Here is a 25592-nt window from a genome sequence, read left to right as displayed (position 1 = left end):
ATCTGCCCGAGTCTGCCACCAAACCACAGCAGTCAGATGTGAGAAACACGCCCACTGTTCTCATTGTGTTGCGGTCATGCTGGCCCTTCCTGTCCAGCCTGTCAGGACTTGTTTGATCAGAGTTGAACCAGGTAACACAAAGCACTTCTTTTCTTTCAAATATAATAAAACCCAAGTCACAACACTGGAGAGAGAGCTCCTCAGACACATACTCACAAAGACAGTTAGGTGTTCACAGATTTCTGAATATAACACTTACTATTTAGTACTCTGATTCCACTTCCCTTCTGTTTCTTCCACATACTTACAGAGATTTTTAGCACCCCCTGGTGTTTAGTTGACCCTCCTGTTCGCATGATTACATTTGAATTCCACATCTTGAGACAGCAGAAAAGTTTCATACAGCGATACCCTAAACAGGTAATCCAAGAGCCATCAGCAGCAGCAAGTGTGTGAGTGATGCAGCCACCACATTTTTTTACATAAACAGTGAGATACACTCCTGGTAACCTACATGCAGTTAAGTTAATCACTGTATCAAGGGTCAAGTCTTCACAGTAGCCTGTGTTTTAAAGAAAGATAGCTGTAATGTCTACATTGAATGACAAGAATCACAAAGAAACATTATTTGTTGTTTGTTTATTGTAGCATGCAATTTCATGTGCTGAAATCTTCCTTTTCATGACTTCATCTCTCAGTGCAACACAGAAGCAGTATGCTGCTTGGCCAAGCTGTCTGTAAGTCAGTGTAATACAGATGAACAAGTCAGAAAATGCACAGGAGAATCCATCAGTCAGTCAAACAATACTCAAACAGTTTCATCAAGCATAGGTTAGACTTACTCCAGTCCTGCATTACCTTACAGTAAGTAAAAGGGAAACCTTTCACAATGCGATATTTCCAAGGAAATAAATGGAATACGTAACAGTATTATTCATTATGGGGACGTTTTAGATATGCTGTCTCTAAAGGATTTTACTTTCCTCATTCTGAAACATTACACAACTGCCCCAATGATTTAAACATTTAAATATATCTGATTATCACAGGTTGTATAAATGAGCGTCTATACTATAAGTCCATCTAATGATGGTGCCAGACTGTATACAATGACGGATGTGTACCATCTCTTAATAGTTCATTTACATTTCAATCGAACAATAGATTTGCAAATAAAATGTCTAATACAGACATGAATAGTCAGAAAACATCAGTTCATCATATGTTTCACGATCAACAAACAGGCTTTTCCCATATAATATAGAATAATGAGACACTTTCTGGTCTAATAAAAAATTTCAGCAAATTGTCAAATTCAAAACAAAGAAGCAGACTTAGAATATACCAAGAAGAAAAATACCGCAACAACAACCAAATGTGGTAATAACAATAATAGTCATAATAGTAACATAATCTCTATTAAACAATAATTAATTTTCATGAGCAAACAAGTACAATGCTGCAAGCAAACTTCAGCACTTGACGTGGCCACACAGTGGGCATGTGCAGAACTCTTACAGCACTGGGTGTGTTGTATCACAACTACAGAATCATCAATACTCCTCCGCCATCACAAGAGGGACTATATCGCATGCATGACACAGGATGCAGGATGCGGGGGAGTGGGGGGGTGGGGTTAGGGAAAGTTGGGGAGGTTAGGGGTGTCTCTCACTGGCAGATTGCACCCGCTGGCAGTGATGACGTGGGAATTAGTGCAGTGCAATTAGCCACTACAGCAGTGTTCTATAGACAGGGGAGTATCACTTTGACATTAGTTCCATACTCACAATACTGTTTTTACATACAGTAGTGCCCAGCCCTTTCCCATGAGAACAGGAATAGCAAAGCCAATATTGATACTGAGAGGCAAAAGAAAACACTGGCAAAGTAAACACTGACAACAATATAATCAGCGCAACCCATTTATGCATTGGGTGAAAGGGCCAGTTATCAGCGAGTGAGATTCAGGCAAAAACTTCCACAGATTACTTAAGTGATGAATATACAAAAAGCCAAAGTAGGTGAGCAACTTAAGTCTTTCCCTGAGCGATTCAAGACAGACAAGGATGTAGCCTCCTCTAATGGAACAAAGCAGGACTGCAAGAGAAGCGTCTCACTCCTCACACTTGACTGAGCCTCCCCCTCCTCATAGTTTACAGTGGAGGAATATGAAAAAGCTATAGGAAAATTGCAGGGATTGATTGTACTGTACTGTACTGTACACAACATGGCACTTAACGTTACACGACTTCAAAGGCGAAGTTGTAAACAGATGCAGAGCGATAGTAGGTAGCTGGGCTAATTTCATGACTTGGAGCAGCTAAATCCCTGTGCCAGCTCTTGCCTTTTAATCTCAGAAATGAATCCTTCACAACACTGGAGAGTTTTCAAAAGAGTATTATCACATTGAGTCATTGTTCAGTCCAATTCTTCACTTGGTCTACCCGCTTCACCAGGGCAGATAGGGGAGAACAACCCCAAAAAGGTCACCAGTCCACTATTTCATTTTTCATTCATGTTTATAAAGTTTGAACGTGAAATTAAAAGGGCAATCCTCACACGTACAGCCATTCTGCCATCCTCTAAAATGGGATTTCATGTATAATCTGAGAGGAAAGACATAACTGCAGAATAGGTACAGTTACTAAGGTGAGAGGAGTTTTAAGAGGAAGCTTGAAAGATTCAAAGATTCTCATTCTACACAAATCTCATGAGATTAAGAATAGGTGTAAACACACTCAGTCTTCATGACTTTAAATCCTGTACATCTAAAATGGATTAATGTTTTCATGTTATTCATTACAGTCATTACGACTAAGCCACACATGACAAGTTGCCTCAAGTCTATAAAAGGGAGTGAGGCGAGGCTGGGCTGTATGGAAATCACCCATATTGCACAAAATTACAGTGAACTAGAGAGCGTGCTGATGGCCAGCAAGCACAGAGGAACATTAAGACAGGACAAGCAGTTTTGTCTCCATGATGTAAAACATAGCAAACAAAACAAGAGTAACAAAGATCCTGATACAAAATATCCAGACGAACAACTTCACAGAAGTTAGCAATGCTGAAAAGAAAACAAACCGAAAAACTTAATAAAAGGTCAAGCACAGAAATAGCACGAAGAAACACAAAAAGTGGTGTCCCTCACTTTTGTAGGCTTCAGCTTGAAACATTGCGCATGACCTCTGGATACTGTTTACACTGTATGGAAAGGTGACTGGACTGGAAAGCACAGAAAATGCCAGGGGCTTACAAAAATGTCATTTCCAGTGTTCGGTGTCTGAGATCACGGCTTAACACCTCGGAAACAGAACAGGAGCCCAACGTTTAGGTCTATGTAACACCAAGGAGAGAAAGGCCACTGTATTGCATGTTTGTGTCTACTGTGTGTGAATGACAGCTTGTGCATACTTGTACTGCGTGTGTGTGTGTGTGTGTGTGTGTGTGTGTGTGTGTGTGTGAGAGAGAGAGAGAGAGAGAGAGAGAGAGAGAGAGCAGTGCGACTTGTCAGCAGGATTAAATGCCAGAACCACTACAGGCACACAGAGATGAAATAACAGTTTTTAAGATTGATTGTGAGCTCTTGTGGCTTGTATAGAAATCTACTAAATCAGCTCCATGTGCAGTAGAGCATAAAAAATGTCTGTTCCAAAAAGAATTGCTTTGTGTTCTTTAGTTATGCAGTAAGATAAGATGTTACAGGTAATGCAGGCTAATGTGGATTAAGGAGTGTACACACATCTTTGTTTTGTTGCCATCCCTCCCGACCTCCACTGATTGTTTGATCTTGAGTGGTAGACAATCATTTGCAAATTTTAATGTTCATGACTGTCTCATTGTGTTTTGTGATCCCATGACAGTCAATGGAATTCGAAGGTCAGTATTTAAGGTCGTATGACTGATAAAAGACAGAGGCTCGTTTGAGCTCCAGCATAGTGAAGACCTCTGTTTTCTGCAGTGTTTTATTTTCTCGCAGGGTCCAGTGCCCTAACCGTTTTCCTTCTCAGTACTAGAACATCTACCTCGTGATCTTTCAGGGAATACTTGCAGCAATACAACAAACGCTGTGAACTAAACTTGTGGCATCAAGCTGGATGATGGCATTGCCACATTTGCTTATAGAAACAAATGCATTAACATGTAAAATGATAGCACAGACATGTAAAATAATTGTCAGGTTGCACAAGTAATCTCGCTGTTTTGTTTAATGTGCCTTTTGGATCGCTACGTGGAAACAAGCACAAGCCAGGAGCAATTAGGTACAGTAAATTATATTCTGAACAATGTTGGTTGAAATGTTGTTAAGTCTGTCTTCGTCAGCCACGCTGAATGACAACAAACTAGATGGTGTGTAAACCTCAGGAGTTAGGTAAAATCGCGTGAAAATGCTGTAAGAGCAGTTTAAGTCTTTCTCATAATTGTGACTGGGGTTGAAACTGCAAACACAGTTCAAGCATCTGCAGTAAGGGCAAACTGGCCATGTGCCTTACAAGGCGTAAACAGTGATAGCACTAAATTCTACGTAGGTGAAAATCACCACTTACAAGGCAGGACAATGTGTTTTCTCTTGCCCCTTGTGATGTGGCGCAGCACAGACTGTTGACCCATATTTGTCAAGCTTTATTTAGGCATGTGATTGACATATATGAAGGCTGGAATTAAATGGTATTCCCTTAACCAGGATCTGGTTGTGGGTAAGCGACTCAGCTCTAGCTAGGTGCAGGTCAGTGTCTGACTTTGTGACCCTTAGCTTCCATTGAGCAGCATCTCTGTCACGGGAGTGTCAGGACAACCCCGGGTGGAGCTGTCCCCCAGCCGAGGAGGTCCAGTCCTCAGCACCAGCTTGCCCACGCCCAGACCTCCTGAGACCAACCCTCCAGGAGAAAGAGACTTCCTGGAAAACAGCAAGAGAGGAGGAAAGCAAGAAAGGAATGAAAGCTTGACTGCGGTCAGCTCATCAAGCCGAAGGCGACTCCTGTGCAACACTGGCTACCATGGTAATTCACCTGAAGGCCATCTTTTTCAGCAGGTGAGCATCCAACTTCTCTGTTGAAGGACCCTCTGTTTGGGGGTGCTCCTCCACAGGAGAAGAGAGGAGGGGAGAGGAGCAGGGAGGTGGGAGGAGGTGGGAAGCATCCTGAGACTGCAAGGAGGCCAGCTCTACAGAGTCCTGAAACATAGAGGTCTTTCACTCAAAATGTTCCCCCTGAACAGACTGAAATAATAATGTGTTTGACTGTATACAGTCCATCAGTCTGGTCTGATTTACATAATCACACCAACCTGACACTTGATCTCCTGGTGGTCTGAATCCTCCATGTCAAGAGCGCACAGTTCCAGCTCAATGTCTCGATCCGGATCTGGTTCGCTCTCGGCCCGGCTCCGGTCCCGGCTGTAGGAGGTCTGACGGGCTTGCAGGTCAGAGGTGATTTTCTCTCCACTGCTTATGGAAGTTCGTCGGCCATGAAGCTCTGATGTACACAGCTGCTCACTAAAACCATAAAAACACAGAAACAGACAACTATTGCACCCATTTTTTTCATTTTGAAATATCTTGTTATTAATATCTCTGACATCATCATGGAGTATGGAAGCCGAGTCCAGCTGTGCGTGCAATTACTTTTTAATGCTGTTATCTCAAGATCATGAGTTAATTATCTAATTATCTTGAGATAGCAAAAGCTTGTTTTCTTGTGATTCATTTATCTCACTACCTCAAGATAATGAGATGGACTTTTCATGAGAATCTGCCGTTTATTGTAAGAATGACTGCCCTTGTGATTTCTTACGAAGGTATTTTCATTATGGTTAACTACTATAAGGGACATACAGTGGTCAACTTACTGTAAAGCAGATGTGTTATTGGCATAGAGCAATCTTTTCCAGTTCCTCTATGCCTGTAACTACCCACATTGGTGGGTGTTTGAATGGCATAAAAAGCATGTATATAAATGAGCAAGATTAAAGAACAGTCTGATGATCAATCAATAATGTGTATTCCTTGATAATTCTTTGGAGATAACAGAAGATTTGCAAGTTCTGTTCTCTGCTTCCGTAGTGAAGACATGACAATGAAGGTACAATAAAATAAAATATAAGACAACATGACAAAACTCTGTGTCCACTATGTCCTGTGCATTAGAGACATCAGTGCAAAGGGCTTGCCTGACTCCTTTACACCAATCAGCTAGCGGCTCTAATTTCAGACTGACCACTGAGAAGAAACGACTGCAGTACGAGAGGAGAGAGGGATGAGAGAGCAACAGCAAGAGCAAACGTGTTAAAAACAATCAGGAGTTAACTTCCATGTGTGCCCAGAGAGGGTTTAAGCAGAGAGAAATGTAACCAATACTGCTTTCTGGGGGCTTGTGGTTGTAAGAGAAACAGCACAACAGCCACAGCCAGCTGTTCAATCAATTCTCACTTCTTTCCATCTGGAGTTTGTATGTTTCCCCATAATTCAACAACATTTAAGACCTTTAAGGAAAATAAGATGAGATTAAAGAAGAAAGGCAAAATGTGTGTGCGTGTGTGTGTGTGTGTGTGTGTGTGTGTGTGTGTGTGTGTGTGTGTGTGTGTGTGTGTGTGTGTGTGTGTGTGTGTGTGTGTTTGGGTGTGAATGCGTTGTACCTCTCTAGGAAACTTGAGTGGCTGGAAGAGTCTGATCCTCTGGAGCTCCACCTGTAGTCACCATGATCCAGGTGAGGGTTGTAATCTTTGAGAGAGAAGCAAAGAAAAATGGAAATAATGGGGATGTCGGCAACAGGATGAAAAAAATGTAACTTTAGTTGAAAACAAGAAAAAACAGATCAAATAAATAAATAAATCCAAAGAAAATCACCATGGTGACATAGGACTTCTCCTCAGACAAGTTGTTTCACAGTTTCATCATGTAACAAGGAAAAATAAGCCGTATTTTCTGTCTTCATTTCCCCTTCCTCTGCCTCCTCTCTCTGCTCCATGCTGCACTTCCTGCTGTCTACTCCCTTAAGTCCCACACCTGTCATACCGCTCTTCTATCCTTCCTCACCTTTAAAGTTGATGGGTGTGGTGCTGGCGCTGCCCTGGCAGGCCGTGGCTTGGACAGGGTCGGTGGTGTGGTAGCCTGTGCGAGATGCCCTGGATATGGCACCCCACTTGGAGATAATGGGCCCCTCGCTAAAGGGAATGATGGGGTCCTCGTCTTTCAAGCGACGGTAGTGATCCAGCGAGTGCAGCCACTGCTTCCCGACACCACCACTGCTAACGCCACTGCCTCCACCTCCATTACTGTCCAGCTCCTGTGTGAGAGAAACATGGAAGCTGTTAGAAAAGGAGCCCACATACACATTTGTCCTTAGACGTGTCGGCTTGCTGCTGTGGGAAGAGTCTCACCGAGTGCTCTGAGCAGGAGTGAGCCGAGGTGTGTGTGAGCGTTTCGGGCTCAAAGGGGCTGAGGCAAGGGCCGATGGTACCGCAGGACCACGGAGAGTAGTGCGCTAAACTTTCCTCGCCTCTGAACCTGCACCCCACGCACTGGCCTCCACTGCTCTCCACATGCTGAAAGAGAGAGAGAGACATTTCTAAAAGTGTCCATGTTGTTAAAGAGAGAGAAAGTACAGTGGCAGTGTTTGCACAATACATGGGGCATGGGTCATGCTCCCTGCCACATAGTTAATGCATGAAAGAAAGGACACTGTCACATGTGAAATGAGTCTCACAGATAAGGTGTACGTTTTAGGAGGCTCATACACCTCATTTGAATTTCTGCTGCCACTGCCGGTGCTGACTTGCTGCCACTTTGCTGCCCTCCCTGTGGCAATCACGGATATCATTAAATGGAAACGGTCTCTTTCACAGATGGTCTTGTTTGCTTATGCTTGTTATGCAGAGGCATCAAAATTAAATTGGAATCATTAAACAAACACTTAAAAAGTCCTTGCAGTTTATTTAATAAGTGCTCAATTTTAAAGCAGATGTCTTTGCAATATCATATCAGACGTGCTGCTAAACAAAGCTTTACTCAGCTGAAAGCCTGAGTCACTGCTTGTTAAAGTCCCTCCTCTTGCTTTCTCTCCCTCCCTTTCTCTCTCTCTCTCTCTCTCTCTCTCTCTCTCTCTCTCACACACACACACACATGCCACAATTGTGTATTGCTATGATATCTTCCTCCACAGTTGCTAAGCAACTATCTCCCACTTAAATAGCATTGGACAGAGCCGAAGCGCAAGCTTTTGGGATGGGAATTCAATCCTACATATCTTTAAAATGGCAAAATACACAAGCAATTTATTACTTTCAGTTTTAAGGTGGATGCAGTGACACTATTCATAAAACTGGTCATGGTCAGGACATTTTGATTTCCACTGTCATGCCTATAAACACCCTTAACATTGCTCTGTATGTACACAGGTTGACTCTCTTTTATGCTTTATACCTCAGCTCCAAAATCGATGGTGAAAATGGGGGAGGACTGGGAGGGCCTGTTGGCGTTGTGATGGTGGTGATGATGAGCCCACTGTTCCTGCTTCCTTCTGAACAGATCCTCATAGCCCAGAGGAACACGGCCATAATCCTGATAAGGGAGCATTTGACAGGACAGGAACAGTGCAGAAAAAAGAACAGACACTTATACTAGACATAGTAATGTATTTAAACCATTAATACCATTAGCTGGCAACACATTTGGCTCAAACCACGAATGACAAGTGATAACTACTATAGACAACTCAATACTACTACAGTACTTTGAGTTTTCAGTGTCAAAGTTGTAATCAATCTTCCACCATCCTTCTCCAAGTTTAGGTGCTCTGATTGCATTTCATGTTTGGTGTGGGTCTAGACATCAGGGGCAGTCGGTGGAGCCTTTTCTGAAGATGTGGGGGTGGAAACAATAAAAACAGCTGTGTGGTGTAATGCAGTGTAATGCAGCTACAATAAATAATAGTCAAGCTTCTAATGTTTTGGCTTTATTTAGACTCAAGCTGTTTATTCAAACATTATTTCTGAGAGTGTAGCTATTAGTGGCTTTATTTGTATAAACAAATATATATATATATATATTGGTTGTTCTGTTTAAACTGACACACAAAAACATACTTAGGTAATATGTTATTTTTGGTTATTTGCTATTTTTAGTCCTGAATTACATAAAAATTCTACAAATTAAAAATGTGTAAACTGTGTCCTGCATCATAAACCTTCATTACAGGTAATGTGGCATACAGCATTATTGGTAAAATATACAGTAGTACTGCAGCAGTCACATCGGTAATGCTATATAATAATGTGAGAAGGAGAGACATGAGTGGGGGAGGCAGAGACATATTTGGGTGAGAAGTGGGAGGACTACAGAGGAGGTTGAAGTTACATACTGCAGCTCTGTGGCTGGCAGGGAAGGTAGAGGTGAGATGATATGTGGGTGTGAAAAGAGAAACGGAAGGAACAGAGATTTTACTGAATAGAATGCAGAAATAGATCTTTGCAATGTAATCACATCAATTAAAACAGGTGCTTTGACTGGACAAACTGGATACCACACAAGTCACATTCCATGACCTTGAGACAAAGGAAACGACCCTCTGCAGAGAGCATTATTTTTTAATTATTGAAAGGCTCAAAGTGGATTATCAATAATTAAAATATGATCTTTTAAATCATGAAGGTTTTTAAATACATACTGTGCTTTCACCGCAAATGTCAACATTGAAATAAACGTCACTCAAACAACTGATTGGCGTTAATATAAGACATGCATTGTTTCACCTACCCTGTGTAGCCCTGCACGGTGTTCAGCTCCAGAGCAGTAGTTGCTGTCTAGAGAGTTGAATCTCTCCCTGAGTGGAGGCTGGTAGACGGAGGAATGAAGCACCTCTGGAGGCAGTGAGTTACTCCTGGCATCCTCTCTGTGGTACAGCTGTAATCATAACAATCATCATCATAATCCAGATTAAAGGATTAAAAAAAAATGTCATGTGGCGCATGTACAGCTAACAGGTTTTGATCAACTGATTTTAGGGGCCTGATTTGGCTTTAAGGGGTTAGAAGTTTTTTTAATATAATGTGGAGCCAGATCATGGATGACCTTGAAGGTTATCAATAAAAAGTTAAAATTTATTCTGAACGAAATGAGAAACCAGTGCAGTGATGCTGAAATTGGAGTGATATGACAGGACCTCCTGGATTTAGTTAATATAAATGACAGACTGATCAAATTAACACAGTAACGTGATAATTAACAGAAGGCTCACCTGAGGCCTCCATACTCTCCTGCTGTCATAGAGGGGAGCATAAACACCATGAGCAGGAGCCAGAGGCCCATACTGAGGCTGCCCCGGGTGGGGGTGGAAGGCAGGAGGTCCCATCCGATCTCTAGGCGGGTGTGGTGGGTACCCCGACGAAGATGAGGAAGGTGGGTGTGATGTTTGAGGGTCACTGGGGTAGGGAGATGGTTGAGGACCAATCGAGGGCGGCATGGAGGATTCTGGGACGTTAGAGGACCGAAGAAACCGAGCCATGCAGGGTTTGTGAGGAGGATGAAGAGTAGATGGGTAGTAGGAACCTGCTGGAGAGGAGATCAGATAAGATTTACACTTTTCCACGTGAACGATAAAGTTGTTTTTTTTTTTATTCAAACTTATATTCACGACTGGACTCACAGGTGGGTTGATAATGGGCCGTGTCGTATGCGGAGTGGGACTCCTGATAGTACAGCTCTGACGCCTGAGAAGGATGTGGTGCACGCAGTATGAACTGACCATGTTTGGGCATAGGAGCGCCACCATCACCCCGTCCAGCTGTTGTCAAGGGAGATGACGCTGACGAGTGGCTGACTGGAGTCCTGGGAGGAGAGATGGGCTTCCTAATGGACAGAATGACAACAATGAGACAAAGAATGAATATGTGAATGCCCCTCAGGCTGAGTTAAACATTCCTAACGTGACACCTTCCCAAGAGCACATACATTGTTAATGAAGCACTATTTCTCTGCCGCAGTCATATGCAAATATCCAGTGTGTGCAAATCCACACACCAGGTGACATGGAAATGTGGATTGACTGCATTTGTTCAAATGTAAATGAATGACCACAGTTTTCATTACATCTAACCAAAAAAAATGCACAAAGCTTGGAACCATGCATGCATATCTATGCTTGCAATCATCTATTTAGACAAATCTGACTCAGTGTGTAAGCAGATGAATAATCTTACTGTTCAGTTGACGTGTTTCTGTTGGTGCCAGATAGCCCGTTGGACCCGTTAGCCCCACTGGATCCATTTGGCACCACCCTCTTCATCTCCTCCATCATGTCAGCCCCTCTGGAGATGAGTTGGGGGTGAGTCAGACCAGGCACTCCCTCTGTCAGGGTGGCTGTGTTCTCCCCTGTGCCTTTGAGCCCCTGGCCCACCCCTGTAGACACATCTGTGTGGATGCTGGCCTCCACAGTGAAGGTTTTACCCATAACTCCTGGCGCTAAAGGGAAGGCACGGCCCACATTGCTGCTCTTCTTGTTCCTCAGTCTGAATCTGTAAGGAGAGGAAGGGACAACAGGAAAAATCAGCACTGTGGAGAAAGGTTATGTTTCTGATTGGGAAAAGCTGAGTGGGCACAGATGAGAGAAGAGAGAAAAGGTCTTTTTTCACAGGGCAGAGTAAGTGCATCTCAGGCTACACACAATGCAACGTAGATATTTGTTTCACTTCATCAACTTATGAGTCTTCCTCATGCATGGATACTTCAATTAATAGAGTGTCACTTTGCAGTTATAAAACAGAACAACTCCCACGGTGGGACCAGCAGACTTATGTCAAACATAAGTATTTTTTAATCTAATTATTAAAGGAAAAATTGGATGACTGGATGATCTCAAATAGAGTGAACAGGGAGTCTTTCGGAGTGTATGTGTGTGCTCACTCACTTCTCCAGCTCGTCCTGCGTGTGTGCAAATGTACAGTTGGTTCCCCGGGGACAGCCTCCCTGCTGACGAAGGTCTCTGCACATGCTGGTCTTGTACTTGCTGTTTGCCTGAGGCTGCAAAATGCACAGATACAATGAATGATAACTGTTCAGTTCAAGTCTCACTCCTCTGTTCCTCCTAAGCACAAAAGCATTTTCTTTCTTTTCCTGGCACATCTGTTTAATATTGTTATATTGCTGAAACACTAAAATAAAACATAGTGTATGACTATTACTTTTGATAGCTGTCATAAAACATGGCTGCAATTAACAATGATGAGTTATAAGAGTAAAGTTCACGTCAAGATGTTAGTTAATGTTTACTCTAAACTGTTACAACTCATTAGAAAGGCAAAAGTCTCAAAATCTGATGACTCTGGATGGCAGAAGTCAAAGCCCACAAACAGGTATGGACAGACTACAAACTATAGCTGCTAAACTCTATAAAACTTAAAAACATAATACCCTCCTTTGTACATTCTCTATGGCGGACAGGTGTAGTGTTTATGATAGGGCTGCCATTTCAAAATGGTTTGCGTCCAAGGGAAACACACAAAAACACTTCCTGATATAAACCAACGGGTAAAGGTGAGGGCAGTCACCTTGTGGTTGCTCTGCAGGTTCATAGAAGAATAAGAAAATGTTTTTAACAAAAGATTTCTGAATTAATTCCTGAAAAGAGCTGCCAGCTTTTCTTCTTGCCAAGAATGATGACGGACTCATCTGGAATCTGTGTCTGGAACTGAACTTGTTTTTCGTGTTTCTTTTAAACTTCACTTCCTGTACATTGTTTGACATCAGCTCATTCACACAGGACACCTGCAGCTTCTATTCACTTCACTGTGCTGCATGCACTGCTAGAGACCAGCTTCCAGCAGCACTATCTGATAACAGTTACTTTAATGTTGATGTGTCGGTTAAAACTTTACTGCTGTTAGTGGTCAGAGACCACAACATGTCCTTTAAATTATCTTAGAAGCCAGAGCCAGGAGGAACAAAGTGTGCTGCTGGACCCTGAACAACACCTTCTATGGTGTCTGGATGGAGCAGCAGCACAACTTCTCCTCCCAGGATTGTCCTTATTCTGCCCTTTTTCACTCCTCATATACCATGATCTCTCACACTTCCTGCAGCCCATCTCATTTCTTGCATTGTTCTGTTGTCCATTCAAAGATTAGAAATGTTACGATCTCCTCCAACCACATCGGCGTACCTGTGGAGTGTCGTGGCTCTTCTTGCTGAAGTTCTGTATGAACTCCACCAGTCCGTGAACCACCAACTTCACAGCTAGCATTACACTTTCCAGTTCCTCCCATGACGGTGCCGGGGCATCTGCACACAGATCAACAACACAGTCTCTTCAGTAGCCACTCTTTTCACTGTGCATGTCCAAAAAGGCTCAGGCAGCAGCAAGCCAAGGAAGAACTCTAGCTGACTGACTTTTTGGGTTAGGACACGTGCTCTTTCGTCATTATCTCCATGATGCAGTATGCTAACTAAAAAGGACACCAAAAGAAGAGAATGTTTGTAATAAAGTATAAAATAATTAGACTTAGTGTCAACCATGCTAGTTGCCATGTGAGGCTGTACTTAGGGATAGCAGTACTTTGAGATGAATGCTAACATCAACATGCTAACATACTCAGAGTGACATTGCTAATACGACATAATGTCTACCATGTCCACTATCTTACATAGTTTTGTGTGTTAGCATGCTAATGTTTGCAAGCACTGCACACACAGTCAAGCTGACAGAGAATCTAAATGAAAAGGGACCAGATGTCATGGTAATCCATCCAACAGCTCTGTCGTTTCACAATATAATAACTAAGTTTATCAGAGCACCACAACACAGAGTATATATGAGTATCACACAACCTTCTTGTGATTGTGCTTTGATTAATAAATGTTTCACACACAAGATGAATCTGTAGTTCTAATCTTCTCTTTCTGTGCTTGTTAACTGCATTTTGGTATGTGAGTGCCACAGCTTCAAATTTTGAGGAACCGGATGAGCCACTTATTCTGAGAAGTGTTAGTCAGTCAGACTCATTAGCATTCATTCAGATGAAGACTGTAAACAAACTGAAGCACCTGGGTTGTGGTCTATGTTGGCGAGTAGCTCTAGGTGTGGTCTGAGGCTTGTGAGGTTGGCAGGGTCTCCTGTCCTCTGCAGAACGATTGTCAGCTCCTGAACGCTCTTTGCAAACGACTCTGGAGACTGCAGCTGGAGCAGAAGATAGAAGAGGAGACTGAGTCTTTGAAAATAATAGATAAAGAATACATAAATGCATTTGTCCTATTTGTCCTGTTCCCCAGAGGCTTGCTAAATCCTACTGACCTACTCACCATGTGAAAGTGCGTTTATCAAGAATGAATGCTGAATCTCAAGCATACAAATCATACAGGTACCTTGTCAATGATAGACTGCATATGTGACTTGTGCACCAGGTCTCCGTACAGCAGAGAAGACCACTGCTCAGGTGAAATTCGTAGGCCCGCCTCCATGGCAATGTGGACAATCTGAGCGTCGTGTTCTCTCCTCAGAGCCTCGTACGTCCGAAACTCCTCCTTCAGCTGCATCAGTGAGGAGTCCTCGTCACGCTTGGTCACCTGATACAGAGGGCAGACGGTGGAGGGAGATAGAGAGTAAGAAAGAGAGCGAATTGAGAGAAGGCAGAGACGGAGGATGAGGAAGAGACGGAGGGTTTGAAGAGATTATTATCTCCTGTGAGCCTTTGTCTGGACAAATGTACCGAACAAACGGAAGAATAATCACTCAGTCTTTCACTTCAGCCCAAATGAATTGCATATTCCATACATGACATTTAAAATGTAGTAAATGACTGCTAATTTAATATTTTGGCATCTGGGCTGGTATGTCAAGCTTTATAATTTTTTTTATGTTTTAATTCTATACAATCATTAAATCTGTGTCATAGTTTGTTTGTAGGATGCAATCCTCTAGTTAGAATAACTTTTTAAAAATCAACATGCTGCATGACTTGTTTGGAGCTTTTCAATGTTTATATGTTTCCAGTGACATTGGACTGAGTCGCTAGTGAGATAATGAAACATTCATTTCGGGCAAACTTATTCCTTCAAAATAAAACATTTTGTCGCGGGACGTCTCAAGTTCTAAGAGATTTTCCGGTTAAATGTAAATGAATTTACCGACCAGTGACTTTGTCCTTATGTGGTGTCCTCAGACTAATAAACTCAAATTCAGATCAGGCAAGGGGATTCTCCCCTTTTCAGAATCTGCCCTATGAGTAATCATCACAAGACACCGACACACAGCTGTCACCTACAAATCTGCCAAGCTCGACGGTCAAAATCATAATCGAACAGAATCGGATTTCATTTAGCCGACCTCTTGCTGCTGTCCATCCTCTGTCAGCTTTTCTCTCTGTTCCTGCACTTTCATCTATCTTTCTCTCCATCTCTGCGCTGTCTGTCTCTGTCCTGCAAGGCGGGGCAACAAGGGCAAATATAGACTGCTGTTACATCACCAACAGATAGCTGGCATTTCTGCCCTACCAGCGATGTCTGTCATCAGATAACAGGCACTAAAATACACACACAGAAAATACATCCACAGAAGCCCATATCCTTATTATAAACATGACTTTCAGAATATAGAGGATACTTGCTGTACAAGAAACCCGATTAGGGAGTGACAAAATTTCAATGTCAGACTGGGTCACGTAAAGCTGGAGAACAATCCACAGTTGATGAGGGGTTTTCCGAAGCTCCCTTGAGTAATTTTGAGAAGATCGTTGTTTTTGTTTATCTTAATTTAAGCAAGCTTCTTGAGTGGAAACTGACATGAATGACAGTTTTGGAAAACACCTCTGTAACTGATGACGTAAAAAAAGTATTCATTTGAAGTTCCATCTCTGCGGTAAAGGGATATGTGGTGGATCTATTTAAATACCCTTCATCTAATCAGGTCATTTATTATGGCTTGGGTTCTTGGGACAGCAGCGAACTGAGGTTATTTTGTTGAGTTTGGCGTAGACTACATTCAGAGAGCTGTGGATAGCTTCTTTTGTCTTTTGAATGAAGCAGTGACTGTGCGCATACTCTTGGGTTTGTTGTGTATCTATGTGTGTCTGCTCATTCATGCAGCCTGTACCTTGAAGCAGGAGGCCCTGTAGAGAAGCTGCACCACGTGGCCTATACTGGTTTTGGAGGCCTGGGGGAACCGGGCTTCAAGCTTCTGGACTACAAACAAAACCAACACCTTCCTGGACAATGCTGAGCCGTCCTCCAGAGCCAGTAAAACCAGCTTAAGTGCATCTTCTTGCATAGCTGATGAGGCAGAGTGAGAGGGGGGTGTAGGGATACAAGCAGCAAAGGACAGATAGTGAAGAGAAACAGACAGCAAGAAGATACAGGTGAGCATGGATATGCATGGAAACACTGCAGATAATACATACTTTAAATTCCTATTCTGAACAAACACAAACAAACAAGAAGCAAATCTATCTAACCTAGAAGTTCTTAGAACCAGGTGTCCTCAGACATTTTAATGAACTCATTCTGTGATCATGATGAGAAACAGTTTCTCAGTCAGAATCTGCCCTATGAGTAATCATCACAGGACACCGGGTACCAGCACCAGCACGTTTTATGAGGCAGTTTTCACAGACGATTCAAAAGGCAACTACTGGATACAACAAGTCCAGTCAACTAAAAGGCTACCAGTTCCTTTGAATTCACACCTCAAACTGCTACAGCAACAGCAACAGTCAAATAATCTCAGTAGCACTCAGCAGTCTTACGGCAATATGTGTGTACAGTATAGTGACTAAACAGTAACTCAGAAACAGTTAGTGTTGTATGAAAAAATGAACCAAAACAAATATTAACAATGTAGAAGGACTATTGTGAATGGTATGGTTTGTATTTAAATGACACATTCTTCCCAGACCTGCGTCACATGGCTTTTACGAGTACGAGTTCAGGTTACAGAAGTTTGCATCAAGTGAACTCTTTTAAACGATACTGCCTCAAAAAGCTCAGATGCAAATGCTTCACCCTAACTGTCAAAATGTTAATGCAAGTCTCATTCAGATCTACAAAACAATGACACATTTAGATTATTTACATGTAAATGCCGTAGAAATCACATGCATTGCCTCACAGATTTACCGTACGTGTACATGCTTGAAGCATGACGATGATATGTGTATGCTTTGTGTCATGCACACCCACCAGGTCCCAAGAACTGGCAGCCCCGTGCCCTCACCGCTGCCCAGAGGTTGGCAGAGAGCTGTTGGGGGTTCTGGTGCTGCAGGATGAGCTCGGTTACGGTTCGTTCCCCCAGCGAGCGGCCCGCCCGCACCGCCCGTACACGGCCCTCCTCCTCCACCAGCTGGCAGTTCACCAAGGTCACCAGCTTCCTCTGCATTGGCCGGCTGAGCACACTTGGACTCAGAGTCGCCACACCTGCAGGTGACAGCTATGTGGTAAAACACTGTATCTTTATCACAATGAGAACATTTACTTTAAGTTAGCATTCATTTTTTTATTTTAGCGATTTTGTCTAAATTTAAAGCTAGAACCTTCATCCTGAGAGGGATGGCACGCAACCAGCTGTGTACGTAGGTGGATTCAAAGGCCTCTCCATGGAAGGGATGAGCCTTCATCGTGTTTTGAGTCCCCACCAATGGTTCATGCTTCTTAGGGAACCAGGCATGACGCATTGTGAATTCACCAAAAATGACGACCACTACCACAGTAGCGTCACCCAGAATTGGCTGAACAAACAACCAAAAACTACTGGTCATTATCAAGAGGGTTCATCTTATTTTGTCTGGTTACGTAAAGAGCTGAATTTTCCTTCAGTATCATAAAAGCTCGGCAGCTTTCAGGCGTCATTAGAAGTGTGAGAAGCATGGATGCCAAGTTGCACAAGCAGCTCAAACGCAGCCCCCGCACATTTAGTCGAAGAGCTACATTCTCTTTTACAAATGTCCACGAATGAAACTGGAACTCTAACATTTACCATAAACACACACACGCATAACTCAAACACACACACATGAACCTTTTGCTCCGCTGATGGGTTTTAGGTAAAGAGCCAGCTCCTCCACGCACACCCTGCAGACCTCGTAGTTCTCAACCTCTGCTGCACAGCTCAGGCTCACCGGCTGCACATCTGGCACCTAAGAGACACACACATCATGAGCATCCACAAATTACAAGACACAGACACACAAAACGAGGTGCGACATACAGATGCCTTCTTTCTTCCTGACTCACCTGAGCTCCAACCAGCTGCAGCAGGGCACAGTTGACCGGCAGCAGGTCGATGTCAGTGCTGATGGGTGTCTGATCAAAGGGGCAGGCCTTGCGGTGCAGTTTGTGTAGGCAGGTCTTACACACCGTGTGGGAGCAGCCCAGGCTGATGGGCTGGTGGCCGCTGCTGTCAAACTCATTGTAGCAGATGGGACAGGACAGAAACTCTGTCCACTGGGCCGCCTGCACTGGCATCCTGCCACCACACCACTGAGGGAGGAGTCGCCAAGCTCAGGGGGAATGCATGTCAACGAGCCCCAACAACAGCTCCTGCTCGCCAGTGCCGACGATGACTGCGAGGAACAGGACATAAAGTTACGCTGTAATTTTTTCAATGCACAGAAACGTGAATAGACACAATACTGTAAAAATGCAGTGACACTAGAGCTGTAACTAACTGATGTGTCTATGAACAAGAGATAATAAAAATGCTTCATGAGTTGTGAAAGCTGATGAATCAGTTAACTACTTAACAATTCACAAGTGTTTCAGTACTAACCGGCACAATAAGGCACTTCAGATTAATGCAATAACTATGCAGTTATAATATCATAACTTTAACTATAGCTACACTATAAAATAAAAGCATCACATTCTGGGACTTGCACTCAAAACCCCATATCAAATCAAAATAATGGAAGAACGTAATACAGAGAACACATAAAACTCCACATGTGCAACTTAAATCTTAACAGTTTTGTTATACAGTCCATTAGAATTCATTATGTGCATCGTGTGCATGTGTTATAAAAGATTTGTCAACTAGCACCATAGCTTTAAAAATCAATACCTTTTCCATGCTGTATTATCACTTAGACAAATAGTATGTGAGCTACATCAGAAAATATAATACAAAGAAGCATGTCCTCTTCTTTTTATGTGCTTAGCGTGTAGCAAATAAAGGAGCAGCATTAGAATTATTATACTTTGGGCTCTATCAAGCCAAGTAAGCATTTAGTGAAATACACAGGCAAACTTCAGCCTCTCTTGCCATAAAAGTCATAGATTTATTTCATCTAATGTGGGCAACAAAAGTGCTCTCTCCCTCTCTAGTTGCCAAATTCTGATCACACAACGCATTAAAAGGCAGCCCATAAAGACCTTGCTGTGAACGCAATTTGTACAGTAGTCCAAATTTCACTCATTTCATTACCAACATGGTGAGGATATTCTTTAAACAACATCATAAAAGTTGACAAATGTATTTTGTAAAATAGAGTTTGGACTAAACTCATTAAATGAGTGTTGCCAGGCTGAACCCTAATAGCTGTGAGAGCACAAAAAGGTAAAAGATTATTTAAGAGCAGCGATGAACACAATTACCTCTTGGAGAAAAATACAAAGTAAAGGTCCAAGATTGAGTATGAATTTGAGAGTGAGATCAGTCACCCATGAATCACTGAGACTTCCACTTTGCTCCTTAAGACAAACCCCCTCTTGCCTAATGAAGGTTGAATCATAATAACACTGAATGATCAAATCAGCATGCAGACGATGACGGTATCCGCAGGTTGAGACAGATAAAGCAGAATAATACCCGCGTCTTGCTTCAAGGCAAGTTTGTAGGCCAGAGTGCTTATGTAAATGTGGACTAAATGTTACCAAACATCTTTTACATCTGACTAATTCAATTTTGTATCTATATATTTTATTTTGGTGAGCACAACTTCAAGACTGCGGGTGAGACAGAGAAGTTGAAATAAAGATTCACAATGTTACTTACTTAGATGTGTAGCATCAAAAGAGAAGCTCTGTTTTCCAAACAGCAGCTTCAGTCTGTTTAGATCTGCAGCTTTGAAGCCACTTTGCCATTGTTGAAGTCCACTAACATATCACAAAAGTTCTGCATTGATTCATTCTTTACTTTTTCTAATTTTCCACTTTCTACTTCGAAGAACATTTAATTCCAGGAAATGTTCCTCCTCCTACTTCACTGCAAGGTGCAATAGGATATTTTGTTACTCATTCTACAACCTCCAGTATGCTTTTTGATGCATCATCCCATTAACCAAAAGCAAAACCTCACGTAAAATACATGCAAGCATAAAAGAGCACCATCCTTCTGACTCCACTATGCAAAGTATTTTGGACACTGTGTGCAGACAGCCAGCACCTGTTGCTTTTAGTGTCTGTTACATCTGTTCAAACTGCTCACCACAATAACAGCTGCAACCCTGATACAGCAGGTGCTATAAAAACCGAAAAAAATCTAATCAAATGGGCTTTGACATAAATTAAAACAATCAACACAGAGGAAGTAAAAAACAGAAAAGAAAGGAAATTAGAAGGCAAAGCACCTTTTAACTGACTAAAATATGCTGCAACCTGTGTGTGATTCTGAGATCCTTCATGTGTTGACTACATGAGCAAAATGTACAAAGAAACGTGTATTTACTCGTCTATAAACACTACAGTGTCTTTGTGGTCCATGAAACGCCCCCTGCTACATGTCTGGAAAAACAACAACCAAAAGTAAAGAGTTAAAGAAAGGCTTACAAGGAAGTGTCTGAGCTTAAAAAAACCTTTTATGAAAAATAAACCAAATTTTCTTACAATATGAACATGCTAGCACAGAGCGCGTGTTCATATTGAAACATGCTAGCAGAGAAAGTCCATCGCAAAGAGTAGGAAGAGGAACTGTGCGCAATACGCACGCGCTGTACGTCACATCACATCGCATAAACAACAAATACACTCAGAGCTTCAACACAAAAAGCATTTTAATGCCTTCTCATCAAATATATGGCGACGTGTTGGTCACAAAGGCAGTTATACGCACCTGCAAAGCCGGCCGCAGCGCGCGGAGCCCGCATTGCCTCCTCGGTCGCGTGGACAGCTCCGCTCCGTCCTCGCGCGTCATATTTCCTTCCGCGAGGAGCCCAAATATAACAACGATTACGACTACAGTAGCCCATAAGATGCCGAACCACCGTGTGAGTAAGAGTGAAGCAGCGCTCATGTGGTGAAGCGGGTTCAGGGGGAAGAGTGAGACGACGGGAGTTTTATCCTGGCGTGTGAGCCCGACTAAAACTCTCTTTCTGTGCATGTCCGCGACGGCAGTGGTGCAAACTCTGGGGCCAACTGTTAACCATGATTCACTGGCTGCAGTCACGTTGACAGCCACCTGTTCCTGCTCTGAGCAACAGCTTCATCCTGTTTTGCAGAGTCCCTGGCAGAATACAAAAAGTCTGGCAGAAACTACTCCTGCAGGCACAAACTGGATAAGTGTGCACTGTCACACTGTCAGATTAATGATATGCATAAGTACCTCCCAGCACATGGGGAGTAAAAAATATCATGATGCACTCTTGACTTCCATTACTTGTCTGAATGGATCACTAGTCATACATGCATGCACACACACACAAAAAGCCCCCACAGTCATAAGCCCAGTCTTGTGACAGGGAGAAGTGGGCGTGTTGTATTATTACAGGAGACCTCAACTTCCTCATCAGGCTCCTCTCCCTCACTGACTGTTATAAAATAAGGAAATCGACCTACAAGCCGCGTTCCTATTCTTTTAGTCAATCGTGCCTGAAATTCACCGAGAGAGAGCTTTGTAGTGCAGGAAAAGTTGGAGGATGTGCCATCTTAAACACACCCAATCATCAAGACAGACGCTGCACATTAAGTTTCCACTTTCTGGAGCAAAATACCCCTAAAATTGCTGAGAGAAGGCTTTGGAGACCCATAAGCAGTGACTTGCTGTTGAGGCCTGTTGAGCCACCCACTCCCCTGAGCGGAGGATGAGAAGTACATTGCGTCTTTACAGCCAACAGTTGGCGAGCTATCATCTGGCTCGGGACAGTGAGTCCTCATTTGCCCCCCCCCCCCTCTGTGTGGGGGAGGGCATCTGGAGTTTCCTTTGGCATGTCTCACACAGAGAGAGACAGAAAGAGAAAGAGATAGATTGTCTTAGAAGGGTGTTTTTCAGAATATTAAGGTAAGACTAACAATAGGCCGACATTTGGCCCATCCTCACTTTTCAAGGTTTATTAGATTTGGACTCTGGTTTAGGCTCAACACGAGACTCACGATTGGGTTGAGGTTGGGTCAACTTAAGGCTAAAGGTTGACGGTCTCACATTGCTCACCGCGTTTGAGCTTTGCCAGCAAAAGCTCAGGTAGAAAAAAAAATCAGGTGGACTCATGACGGTACAGCTCAGTAGAGAACTGTTTTGCATCAAGTATAGGATTTAACCTCAGCTAAGATTACAAGAGTGCTCCCAAAATATCAAGCCAGGGGGACAAACTTTGGATGAAAATCTTGCACATGTCGGTTGTTCACAATCCAAGTTTTTGCCACAGAAGCAAGGACTGAAAGAAAGAGTAGGAGGAAGCAGCAGCAATACAGTGGTGCACACCCTAATGTTTGGCTATGGTTGGAGGAGGAGTTAATAAAGATGGATGGGTGTGCTCGTTATGGGATCCTCAAACTTAATGTGTGTATATGTTGGTTTTTCTGCGTATCCTCGCAGGCGTGAGTTTCTGACTGTGCGTGAGATGACATTTAATTGTCACTGTGCAACTCAGGCTTGAGTATTTCTGTAGGCCCAATGGAGTGATTTGGCACAGTTATGTCTATTGTACCCCTGGAACTGTAGAGAGACACATCAGGGACAGCAGAGCCACATTAATCTGTGTATAAAAATGGTGACTAATAGGTCTGTGTTATATGGGAAGTTTCATATTTCAATTTCAACTATCAACTACCAAGTAAAGGCAAGAAAATGCCCAAAAAGTCAGACGTTTGACCAGTTTATAGAACAATCAGTGGCAGCAATGAGGGACAAGCTGTCTCAGGGTGCTTCAGTAAGCCCTGCGTCATGCTCATATCACCCCAAAACCTTTCTACTACACATCCGCACACATACATGAATGCAACAATGAATTTTAAGCGGATGCATGGACTCACACATGCACTCACACACCTCCACAGAGCATGTGTTGGACCTGAAGCAGAGGAATCTGGAGTAATATGAGGCCCCCAGGCTCCTTCTCACTGTCACTGTGACCCCAAAATTAGAACATTCCATATAGTGTGTGTGTGTGTGTGTGTGTGTGTGTGTGTGTGTGTGTGTGTGTGTGTGTGTGTGTGTGTGTGTGTGTGTGTGCAAGAATATGCACATAACCATTTAGGATGTCACTAGATCGGTAAACTCAGGCTGGTGTTTTCACCAGAGCCAAAGATTTCTGAAATCAAGACAATTGATTCAAGAAAAAAACTCCTCAGCAGCTGAGTTACTGCCTCTCATGAAGTAAATCAGCACAGAGCAATAAACACATAAATGATTATAGCCTCATTCCGTGATTTAAAACACCCCTTGTGTAATCACTTCTGCAATTTACTCATTTTGAGAAACATGTGCATCACACACTGTTTTAATGACCCCGTGTTGGTATTAAAAAAAACTGAAATATTTCTCATGACTCACTTCTCTTCACTTTCAGAAATGTGCCGATGACCTTTTGAATTCCTCCCCAACTATGTCTTGCATGCCCAACACAGCCCCCTGAACTACAACCAGAATTTTAACATAAATGCACTTGTGGAGCGTTCAACACAGCCTTCTGGAAACAACATGGTGGGTACAGCACAACAAGACGGAAACTTCACACCCACCATACTGCTGAAATAAAAAACTGAGACGCCGTATCATCAGTTTAAAGTCAAGCAAAAAAAGAAGCCTGAGGGAAACACTACACTCTTTATCTGAGAATACACACAAGTGAAACAAATTAAACCAGATTGCGTTTATACGAACAAAAACTTTTCTACTCTAGCCGCTCAGGAAGCCGCACCTGTCAGCTGTAAAGTGAAAGCAATGCTTGTAACCACAGCAGGCAGGTAAATGATGAAGAGAAGGTTAAACTTTAACACTGAGAGCTGATGAAGCTTGTTAATCTTCTGAAACACTCAACAGACACACAAACTCAAGTTTATAGCACTCTGGAAAGTATAAGCAGCACACCCGCAGTCCATATGACAGAAAATCCCATCATGTAGTGGCATTATCATGCACATCATTTAGAATTTTCTGCATGGAAATGCTACGCTGAAATGAAGCTAAATCACATAGTTTTCCTGTACTATTTGAAAACGCTTCATTCCATTATTCATTACAGGGTTACTACAGTTGTTTCAGCACGTCTGCTCCGTTGTTTTTGAGTGTACAGTGGGGATATGTGGGTCTGTGTGATTATTTATTCATAACGCCTGTCATCACAGTGTGTGGGGGTAGTTTCTGGATGGGCGGCAGGGCAACCATACAGCGCTCGAGCTGCTGTTTTATACAGCACATACAGTATAGGCCTACTTTAATGCACCTGTGAGATGTCTCTGCAGTGTCAAGAGCAAGCAAGACTTATGCAATCTTCGTCAACCATCAGGTTGTTGCAGCCATGGATAAAATAGTCAGAATATCAGGTTGCTCCCAGTTGCAAATCAGCAGGTTATAGTTGCCTCCAACATGACAGGCTGCTGCACACTTAAACTTTATGATGGCAGTGCTGCATTTCAGACTGAAGGCTCCAGTAAATAATATGCAGCACCTGAACTTGGAAGCTGCTCTGCCGTGGCTCAGGAGTCACTTTGAGAGAAATTTCACATTTGTGCAAATTCCTATCATCATGCATGGGAGGTAACATCACTCACTCTCCACCATTGCAGCAGCATATCTACAGTTCCACGTTGCTTTACAGCAATGACTGCCTCAACTCTTTCTAGAAAACCCTGGTTTGCCTTCGTAGCTGGCTATGAGCTATGGGCCCATATTTCAATACAATCAGCCTTCTTATAGTCTTCCATCAGCACCAGTTGCAGAAATTAGTGATGAGCTTGTAGCCCAATACTTCCGAGGAATAATATTATGATTTCTGAAATCTGTAGCTGCAAAGCCATCATCATTTTCAGCTGAGGACAACAACAATAACAACAGTCCAATTCTGGGATCAAAATGTCAAAGGCTGTGCACAAATCAAACAACACCTCGATTTGAGGAGCAGGAGAAAGTAGCGCGCACCTCTGGATAAGTCACTTACCTCACGCTCTACACCAGAGCCCCAGAATAAACATATTCATCCACAGAAGCGCATCAAAATAATAATAATAATAATAATAAAATCTTCATCAGTTGCAAAACAACCGCAGCAGCCAGGCCAGAGAGATCATTCGTGATGCGAGAGCGATGTGAAACTGCATTTCAGAGCATTTTCAGAGGCAGGTCCCTTGGTCCAGCTTTGATCCTCTGCCCCCCTTTCCGACACTGTATGACGGACACGTTCGCTCAGGTACAGTGAGCCACACACTCTGGGTTTGACAAGCCGGAGCTGAGAGGAGATGGTGGTAT

At 42.9% G+C, this 25592-nt stretch overlaps 1 protein-coding gene across 3 annotated transcripts; it reads right to left on the bottom strand.

The window, feature by feature from the left end:
• Nucleotides 1-644: 644 nt before the first annotated feature.
• rc3h2 (ring finger and CCCH-type domains 2) lies at nt 645-25554 on the bottom strand. 3 transcript variants are annotated; one of them, XM_070988627.1, is made up of 20 exons: nt 25285-25554; nt 18209-18537; nt 17994-18111; nt 17159-17392; nt 16077-16252; nt 14351-14551; nt 14033-14165; nt 13152-13270; nt 11901-12013; nt 11194-11508; nt 10641-10843; nt 10233-10546; nt 9752-9898; nt 8420-8557; nt 7378-7542; nt 7034-7283; nt 6634-6718; nt 5287-5494; nt 5010-5173; nt 645-4897 (listed from the first exon to the last, which is right to left on the bottom strand). In XM_070988627.1, the coding sequence occupies exons 2-20, from the start codon at nt 18437-18439 to the stop codon at nt 4750-4752; spliced, it is 3462 nt and encodes a 1153-aa protein (XP_070844728.1). In that variant the 5' UTR covers nt 18440-18537; nt 25285-25554; the 3' UTR covers nt 645-4749. The 3 variants fall into 3 exon arrangements, with proteins under 3 accessions (XP_070844728.1, XP_070844729.1, XP_070844730.1); XM_070988628.1 differs by having other exon boundaries at nt 10233-10543; XM_070988629.1 differs by having other exon boundaries at nt 4879-5173.
• Between the last annotated feature and the right edge of the window lie 38 nt (nt 25555-25592).

Source organism: Chaetodon trifascialis, chromosome 20, assembly GCF_039877785.1.
Source record: "Chaetodon trifascialis isolate fChaTrf1 chromosome 20, fChaTrf1.hap1, whole genome shotgun sequence".
In the NCBI taxonomy this organism is placed as follows: domain Eukaryota; kingdom Metazoa; phylum Chordata; class Actinopteri; order Chaetodontiformes; family Chaetodontidae; genus Chaetodon; species Chaetodon trifascialis.
The sequence above is the reverse complement of the archived record's forward strand: the minus strand, read 5'-3'. Positions and strand labels throughout refer to the sequence as shown.